At 49.6% G+C, this 13,738-nt stretch overlaps 1 protein-coding gene across 4 annotated transcripts in view; it reads left to right on the top strand.

Moving 5' to 3' along the window:
* Kdm2b (lysine demethylase 2B) overlaps positions 1–13,738 on the top strand; it is a 128,248-nt gene that overhangs the window by 33,281 nt on the left and 81,229 nt on the right. For 3 of the 4 annotated variants that reach the window (XM_005344431.2, XM_013350053.2, XM_005344432.3), the window contains exons 7-8: positions 8,484–8,577; positions 9,298–9,451. In XM_005344431.2, the coding sequence (XP_005344488.1) occupies positions 8,484–8,577; positions 9,298–9,451 (248 nt within the window). Of the gene's footprint in view, positions 1–7,013; positions 7,195–8,483; positions 8,578–9,297; positions 9,452–13,738 lie in introns of those variants that run through there. The other variant, XM_026784265.1, reaches the window with a different exon arrangement.

Here is a 13,738-nt window from a genome sequence, read left to right on the forward strand (position 1 = left end):
CACAGGCACTCAGTATCAGGGAATGGAGCATCTTAGTGGTACTGAGGTCACAGGCACTCAGTACCAGGGAATGGAGCATCTTAGTGGTACTGAGGACACAGGCACTCAGTATCATGGAATGGAGCATCTTAGTGGTAAAAGCTGAGATCAGAGAAGCAAAGCAGCTAGCCACTAGTTCTTACCACTATGAAATCCTCAGCCAAATGGGATATTCTGTCTCTACTAGTTCTGAGACTGGATGCTGTCTCTGTGAAACCTCAGACCAAATCCCTGAGCTCTCGCCTCCTCCGGCCTTATATTCCTCTCTGCGCCCAGCCATATCACTCCTGTCTCCACCTCTAGTGCTGGGATTAAAGGCATAGGATCCCAAGTGCTGGGATCACCTTAGTGTGAGCTCTGTTTCTCTTTTAGACAGATTCAATGTCTTGTAGCCCCCAGGGTGGCCCTGAAATTATAGAGATCCGTCTGCCTCTGTCTTCTTAGTGCTGGGATTAAAGATGTATGCTACCACTGCCTGGTCTCTGTGACTAACTAGTGGCTTAGCTCTGCACTCTGATCTTCAGGCAAGCTTTATTCGTTAAATGACAAACAAAATATCACCACACTGACCTCTGGGGATGAGGCCACCAATCTTGGTACTGGTCTGAAATGAATCATCTGGGAAGGCTCTCTCAGTTGACCCCAGAGCTCTCAAATATAGCCAGTCTAGCTTGCCAGGTCACCTCAGGGATCCCCTGTCTTGGCCCCGTGAGGTGCTAGAATTATAGCCAGGCAGCCACAACCCTGGAATTTATGTGAGTTCTGGTGATTTGAATTCCAGTCTTCATGCTGGCCTAGCAGGTACCAACAGACACTGAGCATCTTCCCCAGTTCTGGGGAGTGTGGTTTGAGAGGGTCTCACTAGACAACCAAGCTTGGCTCACAGCTCATGGCCTTCATGCCTGCACTCACTGAGTGCCGGGAGTACCGTCAGTCTTCCTATACACCCCACCCCCCTTCCTTGAGATCTTCTAAGCAGAGCAGGATGGGGTGCATGCATTCATGTGGGCTTGCATTCTGCAGCTGCTCCTGCTGTGTGGATTGGAGGTTTGAGGAGGCTGCTGCCTGGCCTGCATCTCAGCAGACAAGAGGGGATCGCCCCTGGGCATATATTTAGGAAGTGAAATAGATGTGAATGCCTACTGAGATCTGCCATGCCCTTCGGAGGGCATATTACAGTCTGCACACTACGCAAAGATTCCTCCAAATAGTAAGCCCACACACATTTAGGGGCTCTCTAGTTACAAAAAATAATAGGACATAAATGTGTGACTGTTTAGGCTCATGTGTCTCAGAGGAATTGACGAGACTGTGTTTCAAATAGATTTCCAAACTCTGTCAGTGGCCATGGGAACTTGCTATAGGATTTGAACCTCGCTAGGAAGGACGGTGTCACCTTGGAGATAGTCCATTTGTTCAACTGAAACTGATTTCAAATGTTCATAAGCAAGGTGAAAAAAAAAATCTCTCCATGATGGAGTCCTCTGGGACTGTGGAATGGTTCTGTGGAATTTAATTAAAATGACATTGTTTCTGGAAATCACAGTGCTTCCTTGCTGGAGGCGCCTACAGAACAGACAGCTGACGGCCCTCCTGAATGGAAGAAAGGTTTGCGCCCGGTGGAGGTGGACTTGTGACTAACAGTAGGCTTTTTTCCTGCCTCTAGGATTTATACTGCTTCATTGTGGTCAGAGGTTTGGGAATTTTAATAGGTTTTGGTAGAGATTCTTAAGGCAGGGGAAGGTGAATGGACCCTAGGCACACGAGGCGGAGGGAGAGGAAAGCTTTCTAGGGGGTGTTAATGTATTAGTTATAGTGCAAGAGGCCACTTTAAGCGAGCCGCGTCCCCATTCTCACGGAGCACATATTGGGGTGGGGACAAACACGCCAACAAGGAAGTCGTGTAATTGAATGCATCTCATGCGTCTCATGCGTCTCAGTGGAACATGGAGCTGCAGGGTACAAAAGAGCGAAGCGGGTAAGCGATGAATGTCCATAGCACCTGCATCTCTGCCGTTGCCACAGTCTCCTGCTTTCCCCTGCCGAGATGCTTTGAGTGGGTAAAATTAGTCACCTTGGAAAAGTCCTGCCTGGACGGTGACAGTAGTGGGGAGTTCCCTGGCTTGGTTGCTTATTGTTGCTTAGCCATTACCCTTAACTTTAACATCCTTTGGAAAAACAAAATAAAACAAAAAACAGGATTGTGGGCTCATGTCCACAATCCTTCCAGCACCTGAAGGGCTAAGGCAAGGGGATCACTGTGAGTTCAAGTCTAAAACAACCCCCCAATTGACCCTTCAACCCCCAAAGCTGAAGACACTGAAGGTGATGTCGGGGATCTAAGAGCAGCAGCAGGGGGTTTGCTGGAGGGCTCTTCAGAGTTTAAGTCAAGGCTTAGGTCTAGGTGTATTCTATTCATCTGACGGTGAGAACCAGGCCGTTGAGTTTCTCACCATGTTGACCACTCCACAGGGCTGCTTGAATGTCCTCTTGGCGTGGCAGCTGGTTCCCAGAGAGAATGGGAAGATTCAAGAGGCCATGGTGCTCTTAGGACCTGTTTACTTCTGACTTCTCTTGTATTCATTCATTAATTAGTCCAGCTCATACCCTAAGGGGGTAGAGATGGAGTTCTACTTTTATTTATTTATTTATTTACTTATTTATTTATTTATTTTCCCTTTTTGGAAGGGTGGTGGTTTCTTTGAGACGAGATCTCATGTAGCCCAGGCTGGCCTCAATTTGCTGTGTAGCCAAAGATGACTTGAGTTTCTGATTCCCCTGCATCAACCTCAGGACTGCTGGAGTTATGTGACCCCATGTCTTGTTTTAATTTTTTTTTAGTTTATTTTTTATTTTATGTGTGCGAGTGTTTTTCTTTCATATGTATGTATGTATATATGTACGTACTGTGTGTCCCTGCAGAGACCAAAAGAGGGTATTTGGTCTTCTGGAACTGGAGTAACAAACAGTTGTGAGCTACCATGTGTGGGCAGGGAACCAAGCCTGGGTCTTCTGCAAGAGCAGCAAGTCTCCTAAGCACTGAGCAATCTCTTCAGCACTCCCGAGTCTTGTTTTTATGTGATGCTGGACTTTGAACCCAGGGCTTTATACTGTCCAGGGGAACACTCTGCCAACTGAACTCCATGCCCAGATTCCCGCCCTAGCCCCAGGCATGTGTACATGCCAGGCAAGGGCTCTCCCGTGGAGCCTCAGCCACAGCTTAGCGCTATCCTATGAAAGGAAGAGCTTGAAAGAATTCCTGGGCATTGGAAGCCTCCACCATCCGATAGGTCTGGACATGTGTGCACCTTTTCCACTAAGGAGGATCGGGCATGGTAGCACATTGCAGAAAGGGATTAGTGAGTCTCTCACTCGTAGCTGCTGTAACAGGGTTTTGGCAGTGAGTGTTACTAGTGTAATGATAGGTTGTGGGGCCACAGTGAAGGAGCTCAGAATCCCAGCAAAGAGGGGCTTCAAATAAAGCATATGTTTGCAGCCCAGATGACTGCGAAGGGGCTTGGCCTCACCCACCCACACATACTCACAATTTTACAGTATGTTTTTGCACTGCTGACTAGAAAATCTGGGGGATATATTGGAAGGAGAAGCTGAAAACACAGGGTGACAGTTTTACTGAATGCTCAGGCGTCAGGCCAGCGTACACTTGTCTTCATTGGGAGACCCAGCTTGTCCTTCTGTGTGGAGGCTCTTTGCCCTGGCCTGCCTCCCCCCCCCCCTTCCCCCGTGCTGTGGGAAGACAGGCATCTGCAGCAGATGTGAAATGTGGAGTCTGATCCTTAGGTGGGATGAGAGGTCTCACGTGTGGCCCTGGGGGTCTGAAGTTCTGTTTTCAGCCAGGCCTGCTTCACATCTGTTAGGGCCATGTGCCCCTTTCAGTCCAGATGTTTGCTGCCGTCGTAAGTGTTCACCCATGTCTTACCAGGTAGGGAAACTCACAGTCGTGGACAGAGACACCTCCCCAATGAAGAGTGCTCACACCCAAGAAAGAGAACATTCTCCAGAGCTATTCCTTTTAGTTTTCAATAGGGAAAACATATATCTACTAAGAAAAACAATCTAACCAGTTGCAGTCTAAGAAGGTCCAGAGAAGGAACTGCCTGGGTCATTAAACCCCTGGAAATGAGTTCAGTGTTTGCATACTTGAAGTGGGGTGATGGGGTTGAAAGGTGGCATAGAGGCTACACTGTTTTTATAGGATCTGAATGTAACCAATGGTTACTGTCAACACTTTAGTTAGAACCTATTAACCTTGTGGCTTTCCACGATATACAATGTTTGGCCAAAGAATGGAATTTGGTTTCTGCCTCTTCAAAGTCATACCGACATCTCCTGGCTCCTCGAGGCTTTGGAGGAAGGGTGACTTTTGAGTTGAGTTGAACTCTCTTTTGCCTAAAGTTAGTGAATGATTGAAGTTGGCCTGTGACATCAAATTTTGTTGTTATTGGCCAGGTAGATCAGGATGGGACTGGGAGATTTGCAGCTTTTAGGTTAGTGTCCAGGATGAGGGGTTGTGCTTCTGAACATTGGCTTCCTCATCTGAAACGGTGGGGATGAGCTTACAATGTGTGACGTTTGGGTTGAACAATGTTGTTTCTAATTATTGGATATTTATCTAAATGAATTCCTGCAATAATTTCTATGTCCATAGGGATAGGGGGCTATTGAGGCTCAGGTAAGGAAAGAGTCTTCTAGAATGCCTAGCTAAACTTCAGCTTACCTCCTTCTAGGAAATTACTGGGGAGAGGAAAAAAGTTGCCCAAGGTCACACAGCTAGTAGGGCCAGAACCTCACCCCTCCCCATCATAGACTCTCCAGAAATCTTAGCTCTGGTCCTCCCTCCAGCTATGCCAGCCAGAGAGGGGAATAGTTAAGGCAGGTGGCTTTATTAGGTTGCCACCTGGGCAGTAAGGTGCAGAAAACCCGCACCCAGTAGTCTCCAAGCTACTGCCTGGGAGCTAGGGGTCCCGCCGCATGTGGCGGCGTGTGTTCTAGTGTGGCCGGTGCTCCTCTGTCACCGCGGCCTTTCCACCTAGCTGGCGGCCTCCGCGCTGCGCGGGTGTTCAGTTTCAGCGCTGGGATGAGCGCAGACAGTGCCTGTCTCCCCGAGGAAGGAAGGCGGCGCGAGAGGGCCCCAGCGTCCTGAGCTGGGGCCTGGCAGCGCGGTGGAGGGGACTCGGCTGGCTGAGATCGCCCCACGGGTCTGGCGCGCGGTGCGTCGAGCCTCTGCGGAAGGGGGACGCCTGGGAGCCGCTCCACGGCCGCCGAGGGTAACCTCCTTTGTGGCGCGTGGGGCTGGTGTGGGTGGCCTCCTGCCCGCGGGATGCATGGCCAGCATCGCTGAGCTGTTCTTTGTGTCTCCTGGGGTGGGTTGGAAGTGTGGGGTGTGTACGTTCGCGCCCGCGCGGCGCCTCTAGTCCGTCACCCGTCGCCAGCTTTCCTGAGTCTCTCCATCAGACCTTAGCCCGAGGGGATGCCACCTGGGCCACCTCGGGGAGAGTTTCTGGAAGTTGGAGGGAGAAGGACGAGGTGGGGCTGCCCAGCCTCTGCAGACCCCAGGCCGCGCCCCAAAGTTGGTGAGGCAGGTGCAGTGCCACCTTATATATACCTCGAGCCTTCCTCTATCCCGGGCCTCCAGCCCCTCAAGGACTGCGCTCCTCAGCTACGGATTTTCAGCAATTCTCAGCTGCTAACTTGCAGGGTGCATAGAAGCCACCTGGTGTGGTGGGGGCGGGGTTGGGGTGTCGCGTGCGAGGCTGTCCAGCCTTGCCGTTGCGGAAACCTGCCTGCTAGCCTGCCTAGCTGACGGGCTGGCGCAGGGGAAAGAAAGCTTTAGCTAGCGGCTGTGGCACCAAGCCGAGCCAGGATGCCCATGTGACTGCGGTGTGCTTGGGAGGAGGAAGCTGTAGAGGTCAGTGCAAAGGCGTCACGCCAGAGCGAGCAGGAGCGAAGAGGAAGCCCCCAATCAGCGCGGGTGGGAGTCTTGGGGTGACCAGCGCAGGGTTGCCTTTGAACTGCAGGGGAGGGTACACAGCCACTTCCGCGTAAGGAGAGGGTTAAGGGCTTGAGGGCTGGAATGGACACCGAAAAGACGGGTCCACATTAGAAGAGGCTGATCTGGAAGGAAGGTTCTAACACAGTAGGTCCCTGAGGGCAGAGCAGACGCTTGGAGAACTTTCCCTGCCTACACAGCCAGAGAGAACCCTAGTTTTCTATGTGAGTGGTTGGGGTGGCGGTGGTAAGGGGGTCTGGAAGATGGGCTAAGTGGGAGTGACCCATTTGACCAAGCAGTCCCAGGGGTTCTAGAGCTGGACAAACCAAACCTGGTTCTTTCTCCCTGCTGTAGGTGTAGTGCCCCGTGGGCATCCAGCTACAGGCTGAAGGAAGCCTGTCCTCTTGGTTCCACCCCGCACACTTAAATTGTTTTCTCTAGTCTGTGTTGAGCTGAGGTTAAATTGTTTTCTCTAGTCTGTGTTCAGCTGAGGCCTGGAGGGGGTGGATTAAAAAAGAAGAAAAAAAAACCCTGAGAGGAAGAACTGGTTTTAGGGAAATGAGGACTAATATTTTGAAGTGGAGCTTAGAGGAAAGAGACCAGTGTGGTCCATGAGGGTGGGGTAGGGTAGGGCTTTAGGACCCCCCCCCCCCATTCTTTGGAGAAAAGATCTGAGGTCTTAAGTTAGGACCTGTTTGCTTCGCCTTGGGTGGGCGGGCCGTCAGGGTGTGTGTGGAGCCCCAGTCAGGACTTCAGCAGCGCTAGTGCCAGCTTCGTGACAGTCCTGGGCTGTCAACTACACCCCTCCGATGGGGTTGCTAGGCAGCGGGGCTCTGATGTACGGGGAGGCCTTCTGATTTGTCAGACTCCTGCAGACACATGGTTAAAGCTCCTTCCAGCCTATCCGGAGGAGGGACGCGGCACGCTGCCTGCATTTTGCCGAGCCCCGGGTCCACCTGAACAAGAGGTGCAAAAGGCAACCAGAAGGAGGGGGCTCCTGGAGCCCTCCAACCTTCAAACCAGCCGAGCCCCACGCCCCCCATTCTCTCCACTGGGCTTGCTGCTGGCTCCTCCCTGCAGGTCCCCGCCCCATTCTATCCCTCTTCCCCAAACCACGGAAGAGCAAAGTGCAGCAGGGAAAAGAGGTCAGTGGGGTAAGCGTGTATGCGGGCCTCTGTAGGTGTCAAGATGGGTATGAGGGAGGGGAGATTGCTCTTTTGTGCCCCTTGGGGTTCTTGTTGGTAGGGGGTCAGTGGTAAAGGAGCTAACACCGTTGTTGGTCAGGCCTGGACTTGGAAGCCAGTGAGGTACCCCGCTCACTCAATCTCTGTGCACCCCTAGGGCTAGCATGTAAGGGGAGGAACGGGAGCTTGCTGTGTACCTGCCTTAAAGGCTGGACTGCCTGCCTCTTCTAGTGCTTATCAGGGAGGGAGCTGCTGTGGGTTCCTTCTCGCCTTGAATGCACAACCTGTGGTCCAGCTTCTATTGCCGGAGTTTTTCACCCCTCTCCGATCCCAAGACCATCTTTGAATCCTTCCACTTGCGATAAAACATCTTTGAGATAAAATTCACATATAGCTCACATAGAAAAAGTGTGCAACCCAGTGTTTTCTGGTGTGTTGACAGAAAGGTGCAACCACACAGCCAATTTTAGGTATTTTCATCCTGACGGGATGAAACCCCCACCCATGTTAGTGTCATTCCCACCCCACCCCCACCCAGCCCCTGGCCACCACTAATCTGTGTGCTTCCTCATCGGATTTCCCTAACTTAGGGTGTTTCGTGTCTGCAGAACTGGGTGGGATTTCTAGCTTCATTGCTTACTTGGCGAGCCATTGCGTCATTTAACTTTATCTGTGTAGCCTTGTCTGCAAGGGGCTCGTCTGCAAGGGCAGGGATCGTCTGCACTCTTAGCCATTTCTCAGCGCTGAGCTTCATTCCTGGGCTGGACTGCTGGTTGAATGAATGAGATGAATGGGGACTGGTAATTGGCTGACTACGCAGGTGGTTTACTACTGAATTCCAGGGGGCCCAGCTGCTACAAAGGGGGCTGGCAGCTAGGGAGAGCTGAAGCCATTGGATCTGTGAAGGAGCAGAAAGGAAGCCTTGGGATTGGGGGGGGGAGGCGGCGGTTAGGGGTCGAAACTGATAGTGGCCTGTGGGTTGCCAGTTCTCTTGGGAACTTGAAAACCAAGACGCTGTCTCTGAGCTCTGGGGTGGGTGACCCATGCTTGAGATTTGTCACCTGATCCCAGGGGCATCCCCCAGGAGGGAAACTCCACTTAGATTTCAATTTTTAAAATAAGAAGAGGAAATTCCCCATCTGCAACCTTTATAAAAGGGCATCGGGTCAGGTGGCTCTGAAGGGTTTGCTCGCCCTGTTATTTGGGGTTGACTTGTGCTCTCTGCCCCCACTCCTGCTTCTGTACTGCAGGTACTGTCTGATGAGTGTGAAGGGTTGTTTCACTGACTTCCACATTGACTTCGGAGGTACCTCTGTGTGGTACCATGTTTTCCGTGGTGGGAAGGTGAGTATCTGTAGCTTTTGTAAGTACTTCAGGCCGGTTCGCACCTCCTAAGACCCTCTAGCATAAATTCCTCGGCTTTGTCTCTGGGTTTTTTAACTTCAGAGTAGAGGTAGCAGTCACTGCCTGCCTCTGAGCAAGAACATTTTGCACCAGAGATAGACATCGCTCTGAAGATGAAGTAGTGGGGTATATATTCAGAATGCCTGTGCCAAGTCTACTTTTGTGGGCAGCATCCCTGCATGGATGTAGGTGATGCACGGGTTTCTTGAGGATGCCCATGAGGGCCTGGCTCATCTGGGTCTTCATGGGCATCCATTTTAAACGACAGTGTTGGAAGAGACTCAGGGAGGAAGTCAGCCCACTTGATTCCAGATGTTTTTCCTCCTCCAAAGTGAGCACAGGCGAAGTTTATTTATTGGGGCCATTTTATCATACATATTAGGAAATTCCCTTCCCCTTTGCTCGCTACCTCCCAGACAAGCCTGTGGCTCAGGGGAGAAACTGTTCCACCCAGCACAGGAAGCATTCCTGCCTTGGTATTTCAACAGGAATGGGGATATCCTAAAGGTAGCCAGAACCCTCCCGCCTTCTTGGGGAGTCCAGACAGATGGATTTGCCACCCTCCTTGTCCCTCCCCAAGTAGGTGGAGCTCTTTGGGGTTTGTTCAGAGTCTGGAAGAAATCAGAGACTTCAGCCTAACTGCCTCCTTTCCCTCTCAAGATCTTCTGGCTGATCCCTCCAACCCTGCACAACTTGGCACTGTATGAGGAGTGGGTGCTGTCAGGCAAACAAAGTGACATCTTTCTGGGAGACCGCGTGGAACGATGCCAAAGAATTGAGCTGAAACAAGGCTACACATTTTTCATCCCTTCTGGTAGGTTCCTGTTGTAGTCTTGGGGTTGGTCAACCGCTGGCTCCCCTATCATTTGGAGCAGCCTCTTGCCTCCCTGTGGATTCAGGCAGGTTGGAGGCCAAGTGAGGGCTTCTGTGGGGTTTGGGATTAGGGGAGCCATGGATGAGCCCTGAGAGTAGGTCTGGTGGAACAGAGAAAACACAGAACCTGGGTTGCCATACCTGTGGGCCGGCCTTCCGTGGCTCTCTGGGGACATTTTTTTTTTTTTTTTAAATGTGTAACCCAGGCTGGCCTCGAACTCGTGATCCTCCTGCCTCTGCCTCCTTCAGCAAATCCTACCGGCATGCGCCACCACAACCGGCTCTCTGGGGACATTTGAATGTCTATCTTGAGCCTTCCTTTAGAACACTGGGTTTCAGACTGTGGGTCACAACCCCTTTGGGGGTCAAATGACCCTTTCATAGGGGTCACATATCAGATATCGTAATGTCAGATATTTACATTATGGTTCATAACAGTAGCAAAGTTACCATTATGAAGTAGCAAAAATAATTTTATGGTTGTGGCCACCACAGCATGAGAAACTATATTAAGGGGGTCACAGCTTTAGGAAGGTTGGGAACCATTAGTCGAAAGATTTCTATGTGAAGATGACAGGCCCCTTAGGGACTGAAGATGAGTGCCCCACAGACGTCAATGCAAGCTCTAGGAAAGGGTTATGAGCCCTCTTAGTTGGCACTTGGCTCTGCTGCCTCAGTGTTCTCTCCTTAAAAATGGGCCAAGTTGTGTGAACTTAGTGAGTTCAGACCTCCTTCTTCTAGTTTCGTAGAAACAGATGAGAGAGGGCCTTTAGCTATAGACCGAGTTAACTAACAGAGGTAGCCAGTGACCTAGGAATCCTATGTGTGTAGGGGGAGGCAGAGTGTCAAATCCACACGTGGGAGCTTATATATTTCTTGGTAATTAGACTTTGGAAGCTATGTCAACCAGAAGAAAGAGTGGCAGGAAATGGTTGTGATAGGAGTTTAAAGGAGAATTGTGTTGGGTATCTAAGAAAGATACACTGGAGTTGGCAATGACCAGGTCAAAGAGGCTGGTTCTAATGTGCCTTGTGGGTATCAAAACCAGTGTCTAATCAGAAATAAGATCTAATACGGTGTGACACTATGGGATGAGTGCATAGAGGCAGTATCACATTGGGTGAGCAGGGCCTGTAGGAATACATTTTAAAGTGTGGTGCTTTAAGCTTGGTGGATTTTTGTTTGCTTGTTTTGTTTTGGTTTTGGTTTTTCAAGACAGGGTTTCTCTGTGTAGTCCTGGCTGTCCAGGAACTCACTCTGTAGACCAGGCTGGCCTCAAACTCACAGAGATCCGCCTGTCTCTGCCTCTTGAGTGCAGGGATTAAAGGCGTGCGCTGCCACCACCCTGCAAACTTTTTTTGAGTCTAAAAAAAATCTATCTCTGTCTTTATTTTTCCTACTTTGTTGCTACCAGGCAACATTAAAAGATAAAAATTATTTTATTTCTATATTTGTTTTGTGTGTGTGTGTGTTGGGGCGGGGAGCTAGAGTTTGGAGGTCACAGGATAGCTTGAGGGAATTGATTTTCTCCTTCTACCATGTGGCCCTAGGGATCAAACTCATGTTCTCAGGCTTGGTGGCAAGTACCAGGCTTACCCCCTAAGACGTCTTGCTGGCCCCAAGATTTGGATTTTAAGTTTCAGGGACCTAAGTGAATACTTTCGGTTCTCTCGGGACCTGGAAACTCCAGCATCTAAACCCTCTGATCCACAGATACACACATTTGAGTTAGTTGTATGGTAGTCAGCTTGTGTTTTGCATGGAGAGAGCCTTGAGGGAATCCAGGAGGCTTTAGGAGTGTTTCTGTGTTGGAGAACCTAGTTCTAGTTAACCCTTGACCTAGGCTTTCATTTCCATGGTGATAACCATAAATTTTAATTCTTTTCTTTCTTTCTTTTTTCCTTTTTTAGTCAGCTTTTTTTTTTGTGTATTGGGATGGGGGTGTTGAGGCAGGGTCCCACATAACCTAGGTTGGCTTTGGTTTCACTATGTAGCCAAAAAAGATCATCAAGTCCTGCTCCTCCTGCCTCTACTTCTGAGGTGCTAGGATCTTAGGCATGTGGGACCGAATCAAGCTCGAGACAGATTTGATATATAACACAGAATGGGCTAGATGTCATGATCCTCTTGCCTCTGCCTTCCAAATGTTAGGACCACAGACATATACCACAATGACCAGCCTCCACAGTGAATTTGTCTGTCTGTCTTTCGATCTACGGTCTGTTGAGGAATGAACCCAGGGCCTCACAGACACTGGCTAAGTGCTCTGCCAAATGAACTGTAACACGTCAGCCCACCCTAGAAAGCTTAGACATGTTTTCTGCTGCCTTAAGCGCTGAGTGTCCGCCTCTGTCTCCCAGTAGGTCTCCAGTTCTTTGAAAGTTCGTAGGAGGCTGATGGGTTAGAGTGTGTATTGCTTTTCCTTCCTATGTCTGAGGACAGAGGAGCTATGTAAGTTCAGCGCTGGTGGCTCTTCGGTCTCTATCCCTGGACAGGCCAGGAGAACTCCCATCAAGAGGAAGATCATTGAAGAGAACCGAGAAGTGGGAAGATCAGAAAAGAGGGCCTGCTGGGTTTATCCTGTGGATATGCTGGCCATCATGGAGGTACAGGAGATGGTAGCACAGGTCAGAGTGCCAAGAGCATCTAGTGAGGAGACCACTGGGTTCACCCTGGACATCAGAGGCAAGCACAAGTGTCAAGCAATAGGAAGTCAAGGGGCTGTATCAGGATGAACCAAGGGACATCTCTTTTTCTGATGTCCTGACTGTGTGTGTGGCCTTGGCCCCCCGCTCTGGCTGCAAGAGTCCAGGCGAGTTATGGGTAATAATTCTGAGCAGGACACATTCTATGTCCACTGTTTGTTTTTGTTGTCAGTGTATAAGGGAAAACTCAAGCCCCTCTTCTCCCTATGCCCTTTTTACCAAAAATAAAGATACCTGACCAAAGGTCTGTTTCTCAATTGATAAAGTTTCGGGGGAAGGTTTAGGTACCCAGGTGTACCTAGCTTTTACACCTGCTCACCTGGCTTGTATTCTGTTGCCCCTTCCTGACCATGTGACTTTGGGAAACTTACTTTCTCACTTAACCAAACCAAACCAAACCAAACACAAACCCACCTAACCAACAAACAGCTCAACAAGAAAATATCTTCATGTGGTTGGTTGTTTGGTTGTGTGCAAGCATTTCATGTGAACCAGGCTTACTTCAGAATTGTGACAGTGGAGGGTGGTTTTGAACTCATGATCCTCTAACTCACCTCCCACATTCCGAGATTAAAGCACTCACTTAACAAATGTTCTTGGAGCCAGCCTGATTGCAGGCAGTGAAGGAGGGCCTGAGGGGATGTATGATACAGCCCTTCCCTCTTGGGTGCATGTCCAGCCAGGTGGCAGTCATGTTAGGAATACCTGAAGGCTGGAAATGTCTGAGAAGTATTCTGCAGTTCAGAGACTTCGGCTGATCTTAAGTATTCACTGACCTTGCGTTGGAGCAAGAACCATCCCTTGGGAACCTGAGGCAGGGGGAAGCTAGTATAGGTGGCAATGTTAATTGTCTCAAGAGTTTTGCTGGAACCCCCCAAAAAATTAAAAGCCAGTTGTGGTGGCATGTAACTGGAAGTTTCTCCCCTGCCTGCCAGTTCCTGAAGCTTAATATTAATTATAAACTGACCTATTAGCTCAGGCTTATTAACTAACTCTTATAACTTAACCCATTTCTGTTATTCTGAATTTTACCACAAAGGCTTGTGGCTTATTACCTCACATTTTGCTTCTCTGGTGGCTGTTGGTGTCTTCCAGACTCCACCTTCTTTTTCCCTGTGTCTTTGTTTAGATTTCCCACATAGCTATATTCAGTCAAAGCAACTTCTTCATTGCCTGCTCTTCCAAAGGTCCTGAGTTCAATTCCTGGCAACCACATGGTGGCTCACAACCATCTGTAATGAGGTCTGGTGCCCTCTTCTGGCCTGCAGACATACACACAGACAGAACACTGTATACATAATAAATAAATAAATATTTTTTTAAAAAGCAACTTCTTTATTTAACCAAGGATCATAAGACATTCACAGCATCCAGAAGGGTGTCCCACACCAGTGGTGCAGGCCTTTAATCCCAGCACTTGTTGGTAGAGTCAGGCTGATCTCTGTGAGTTTGAGGTCAGCCTGGTCTACAGAGTGAGTTCCAGGACTGTTTCACAGAGAAACCCTGTCTCAAAAAAAAAAAAA

This window comes from Microtus ochrogaster, chromosome 2 (genome assembly GCF_000317375.1).
Source record: "Microtus ochrogaster isolate Prairie Vole_2 chromosome 2, MicOch1.0, whole genome shotgun sequence".
In the NCBI taxonomy this organism is placed as follows: Eukaryota; Metazoa; Chordata; class Mammalia; order Rodentia; family Cricetidae; genus Microtus; species Microtus ochrogaster.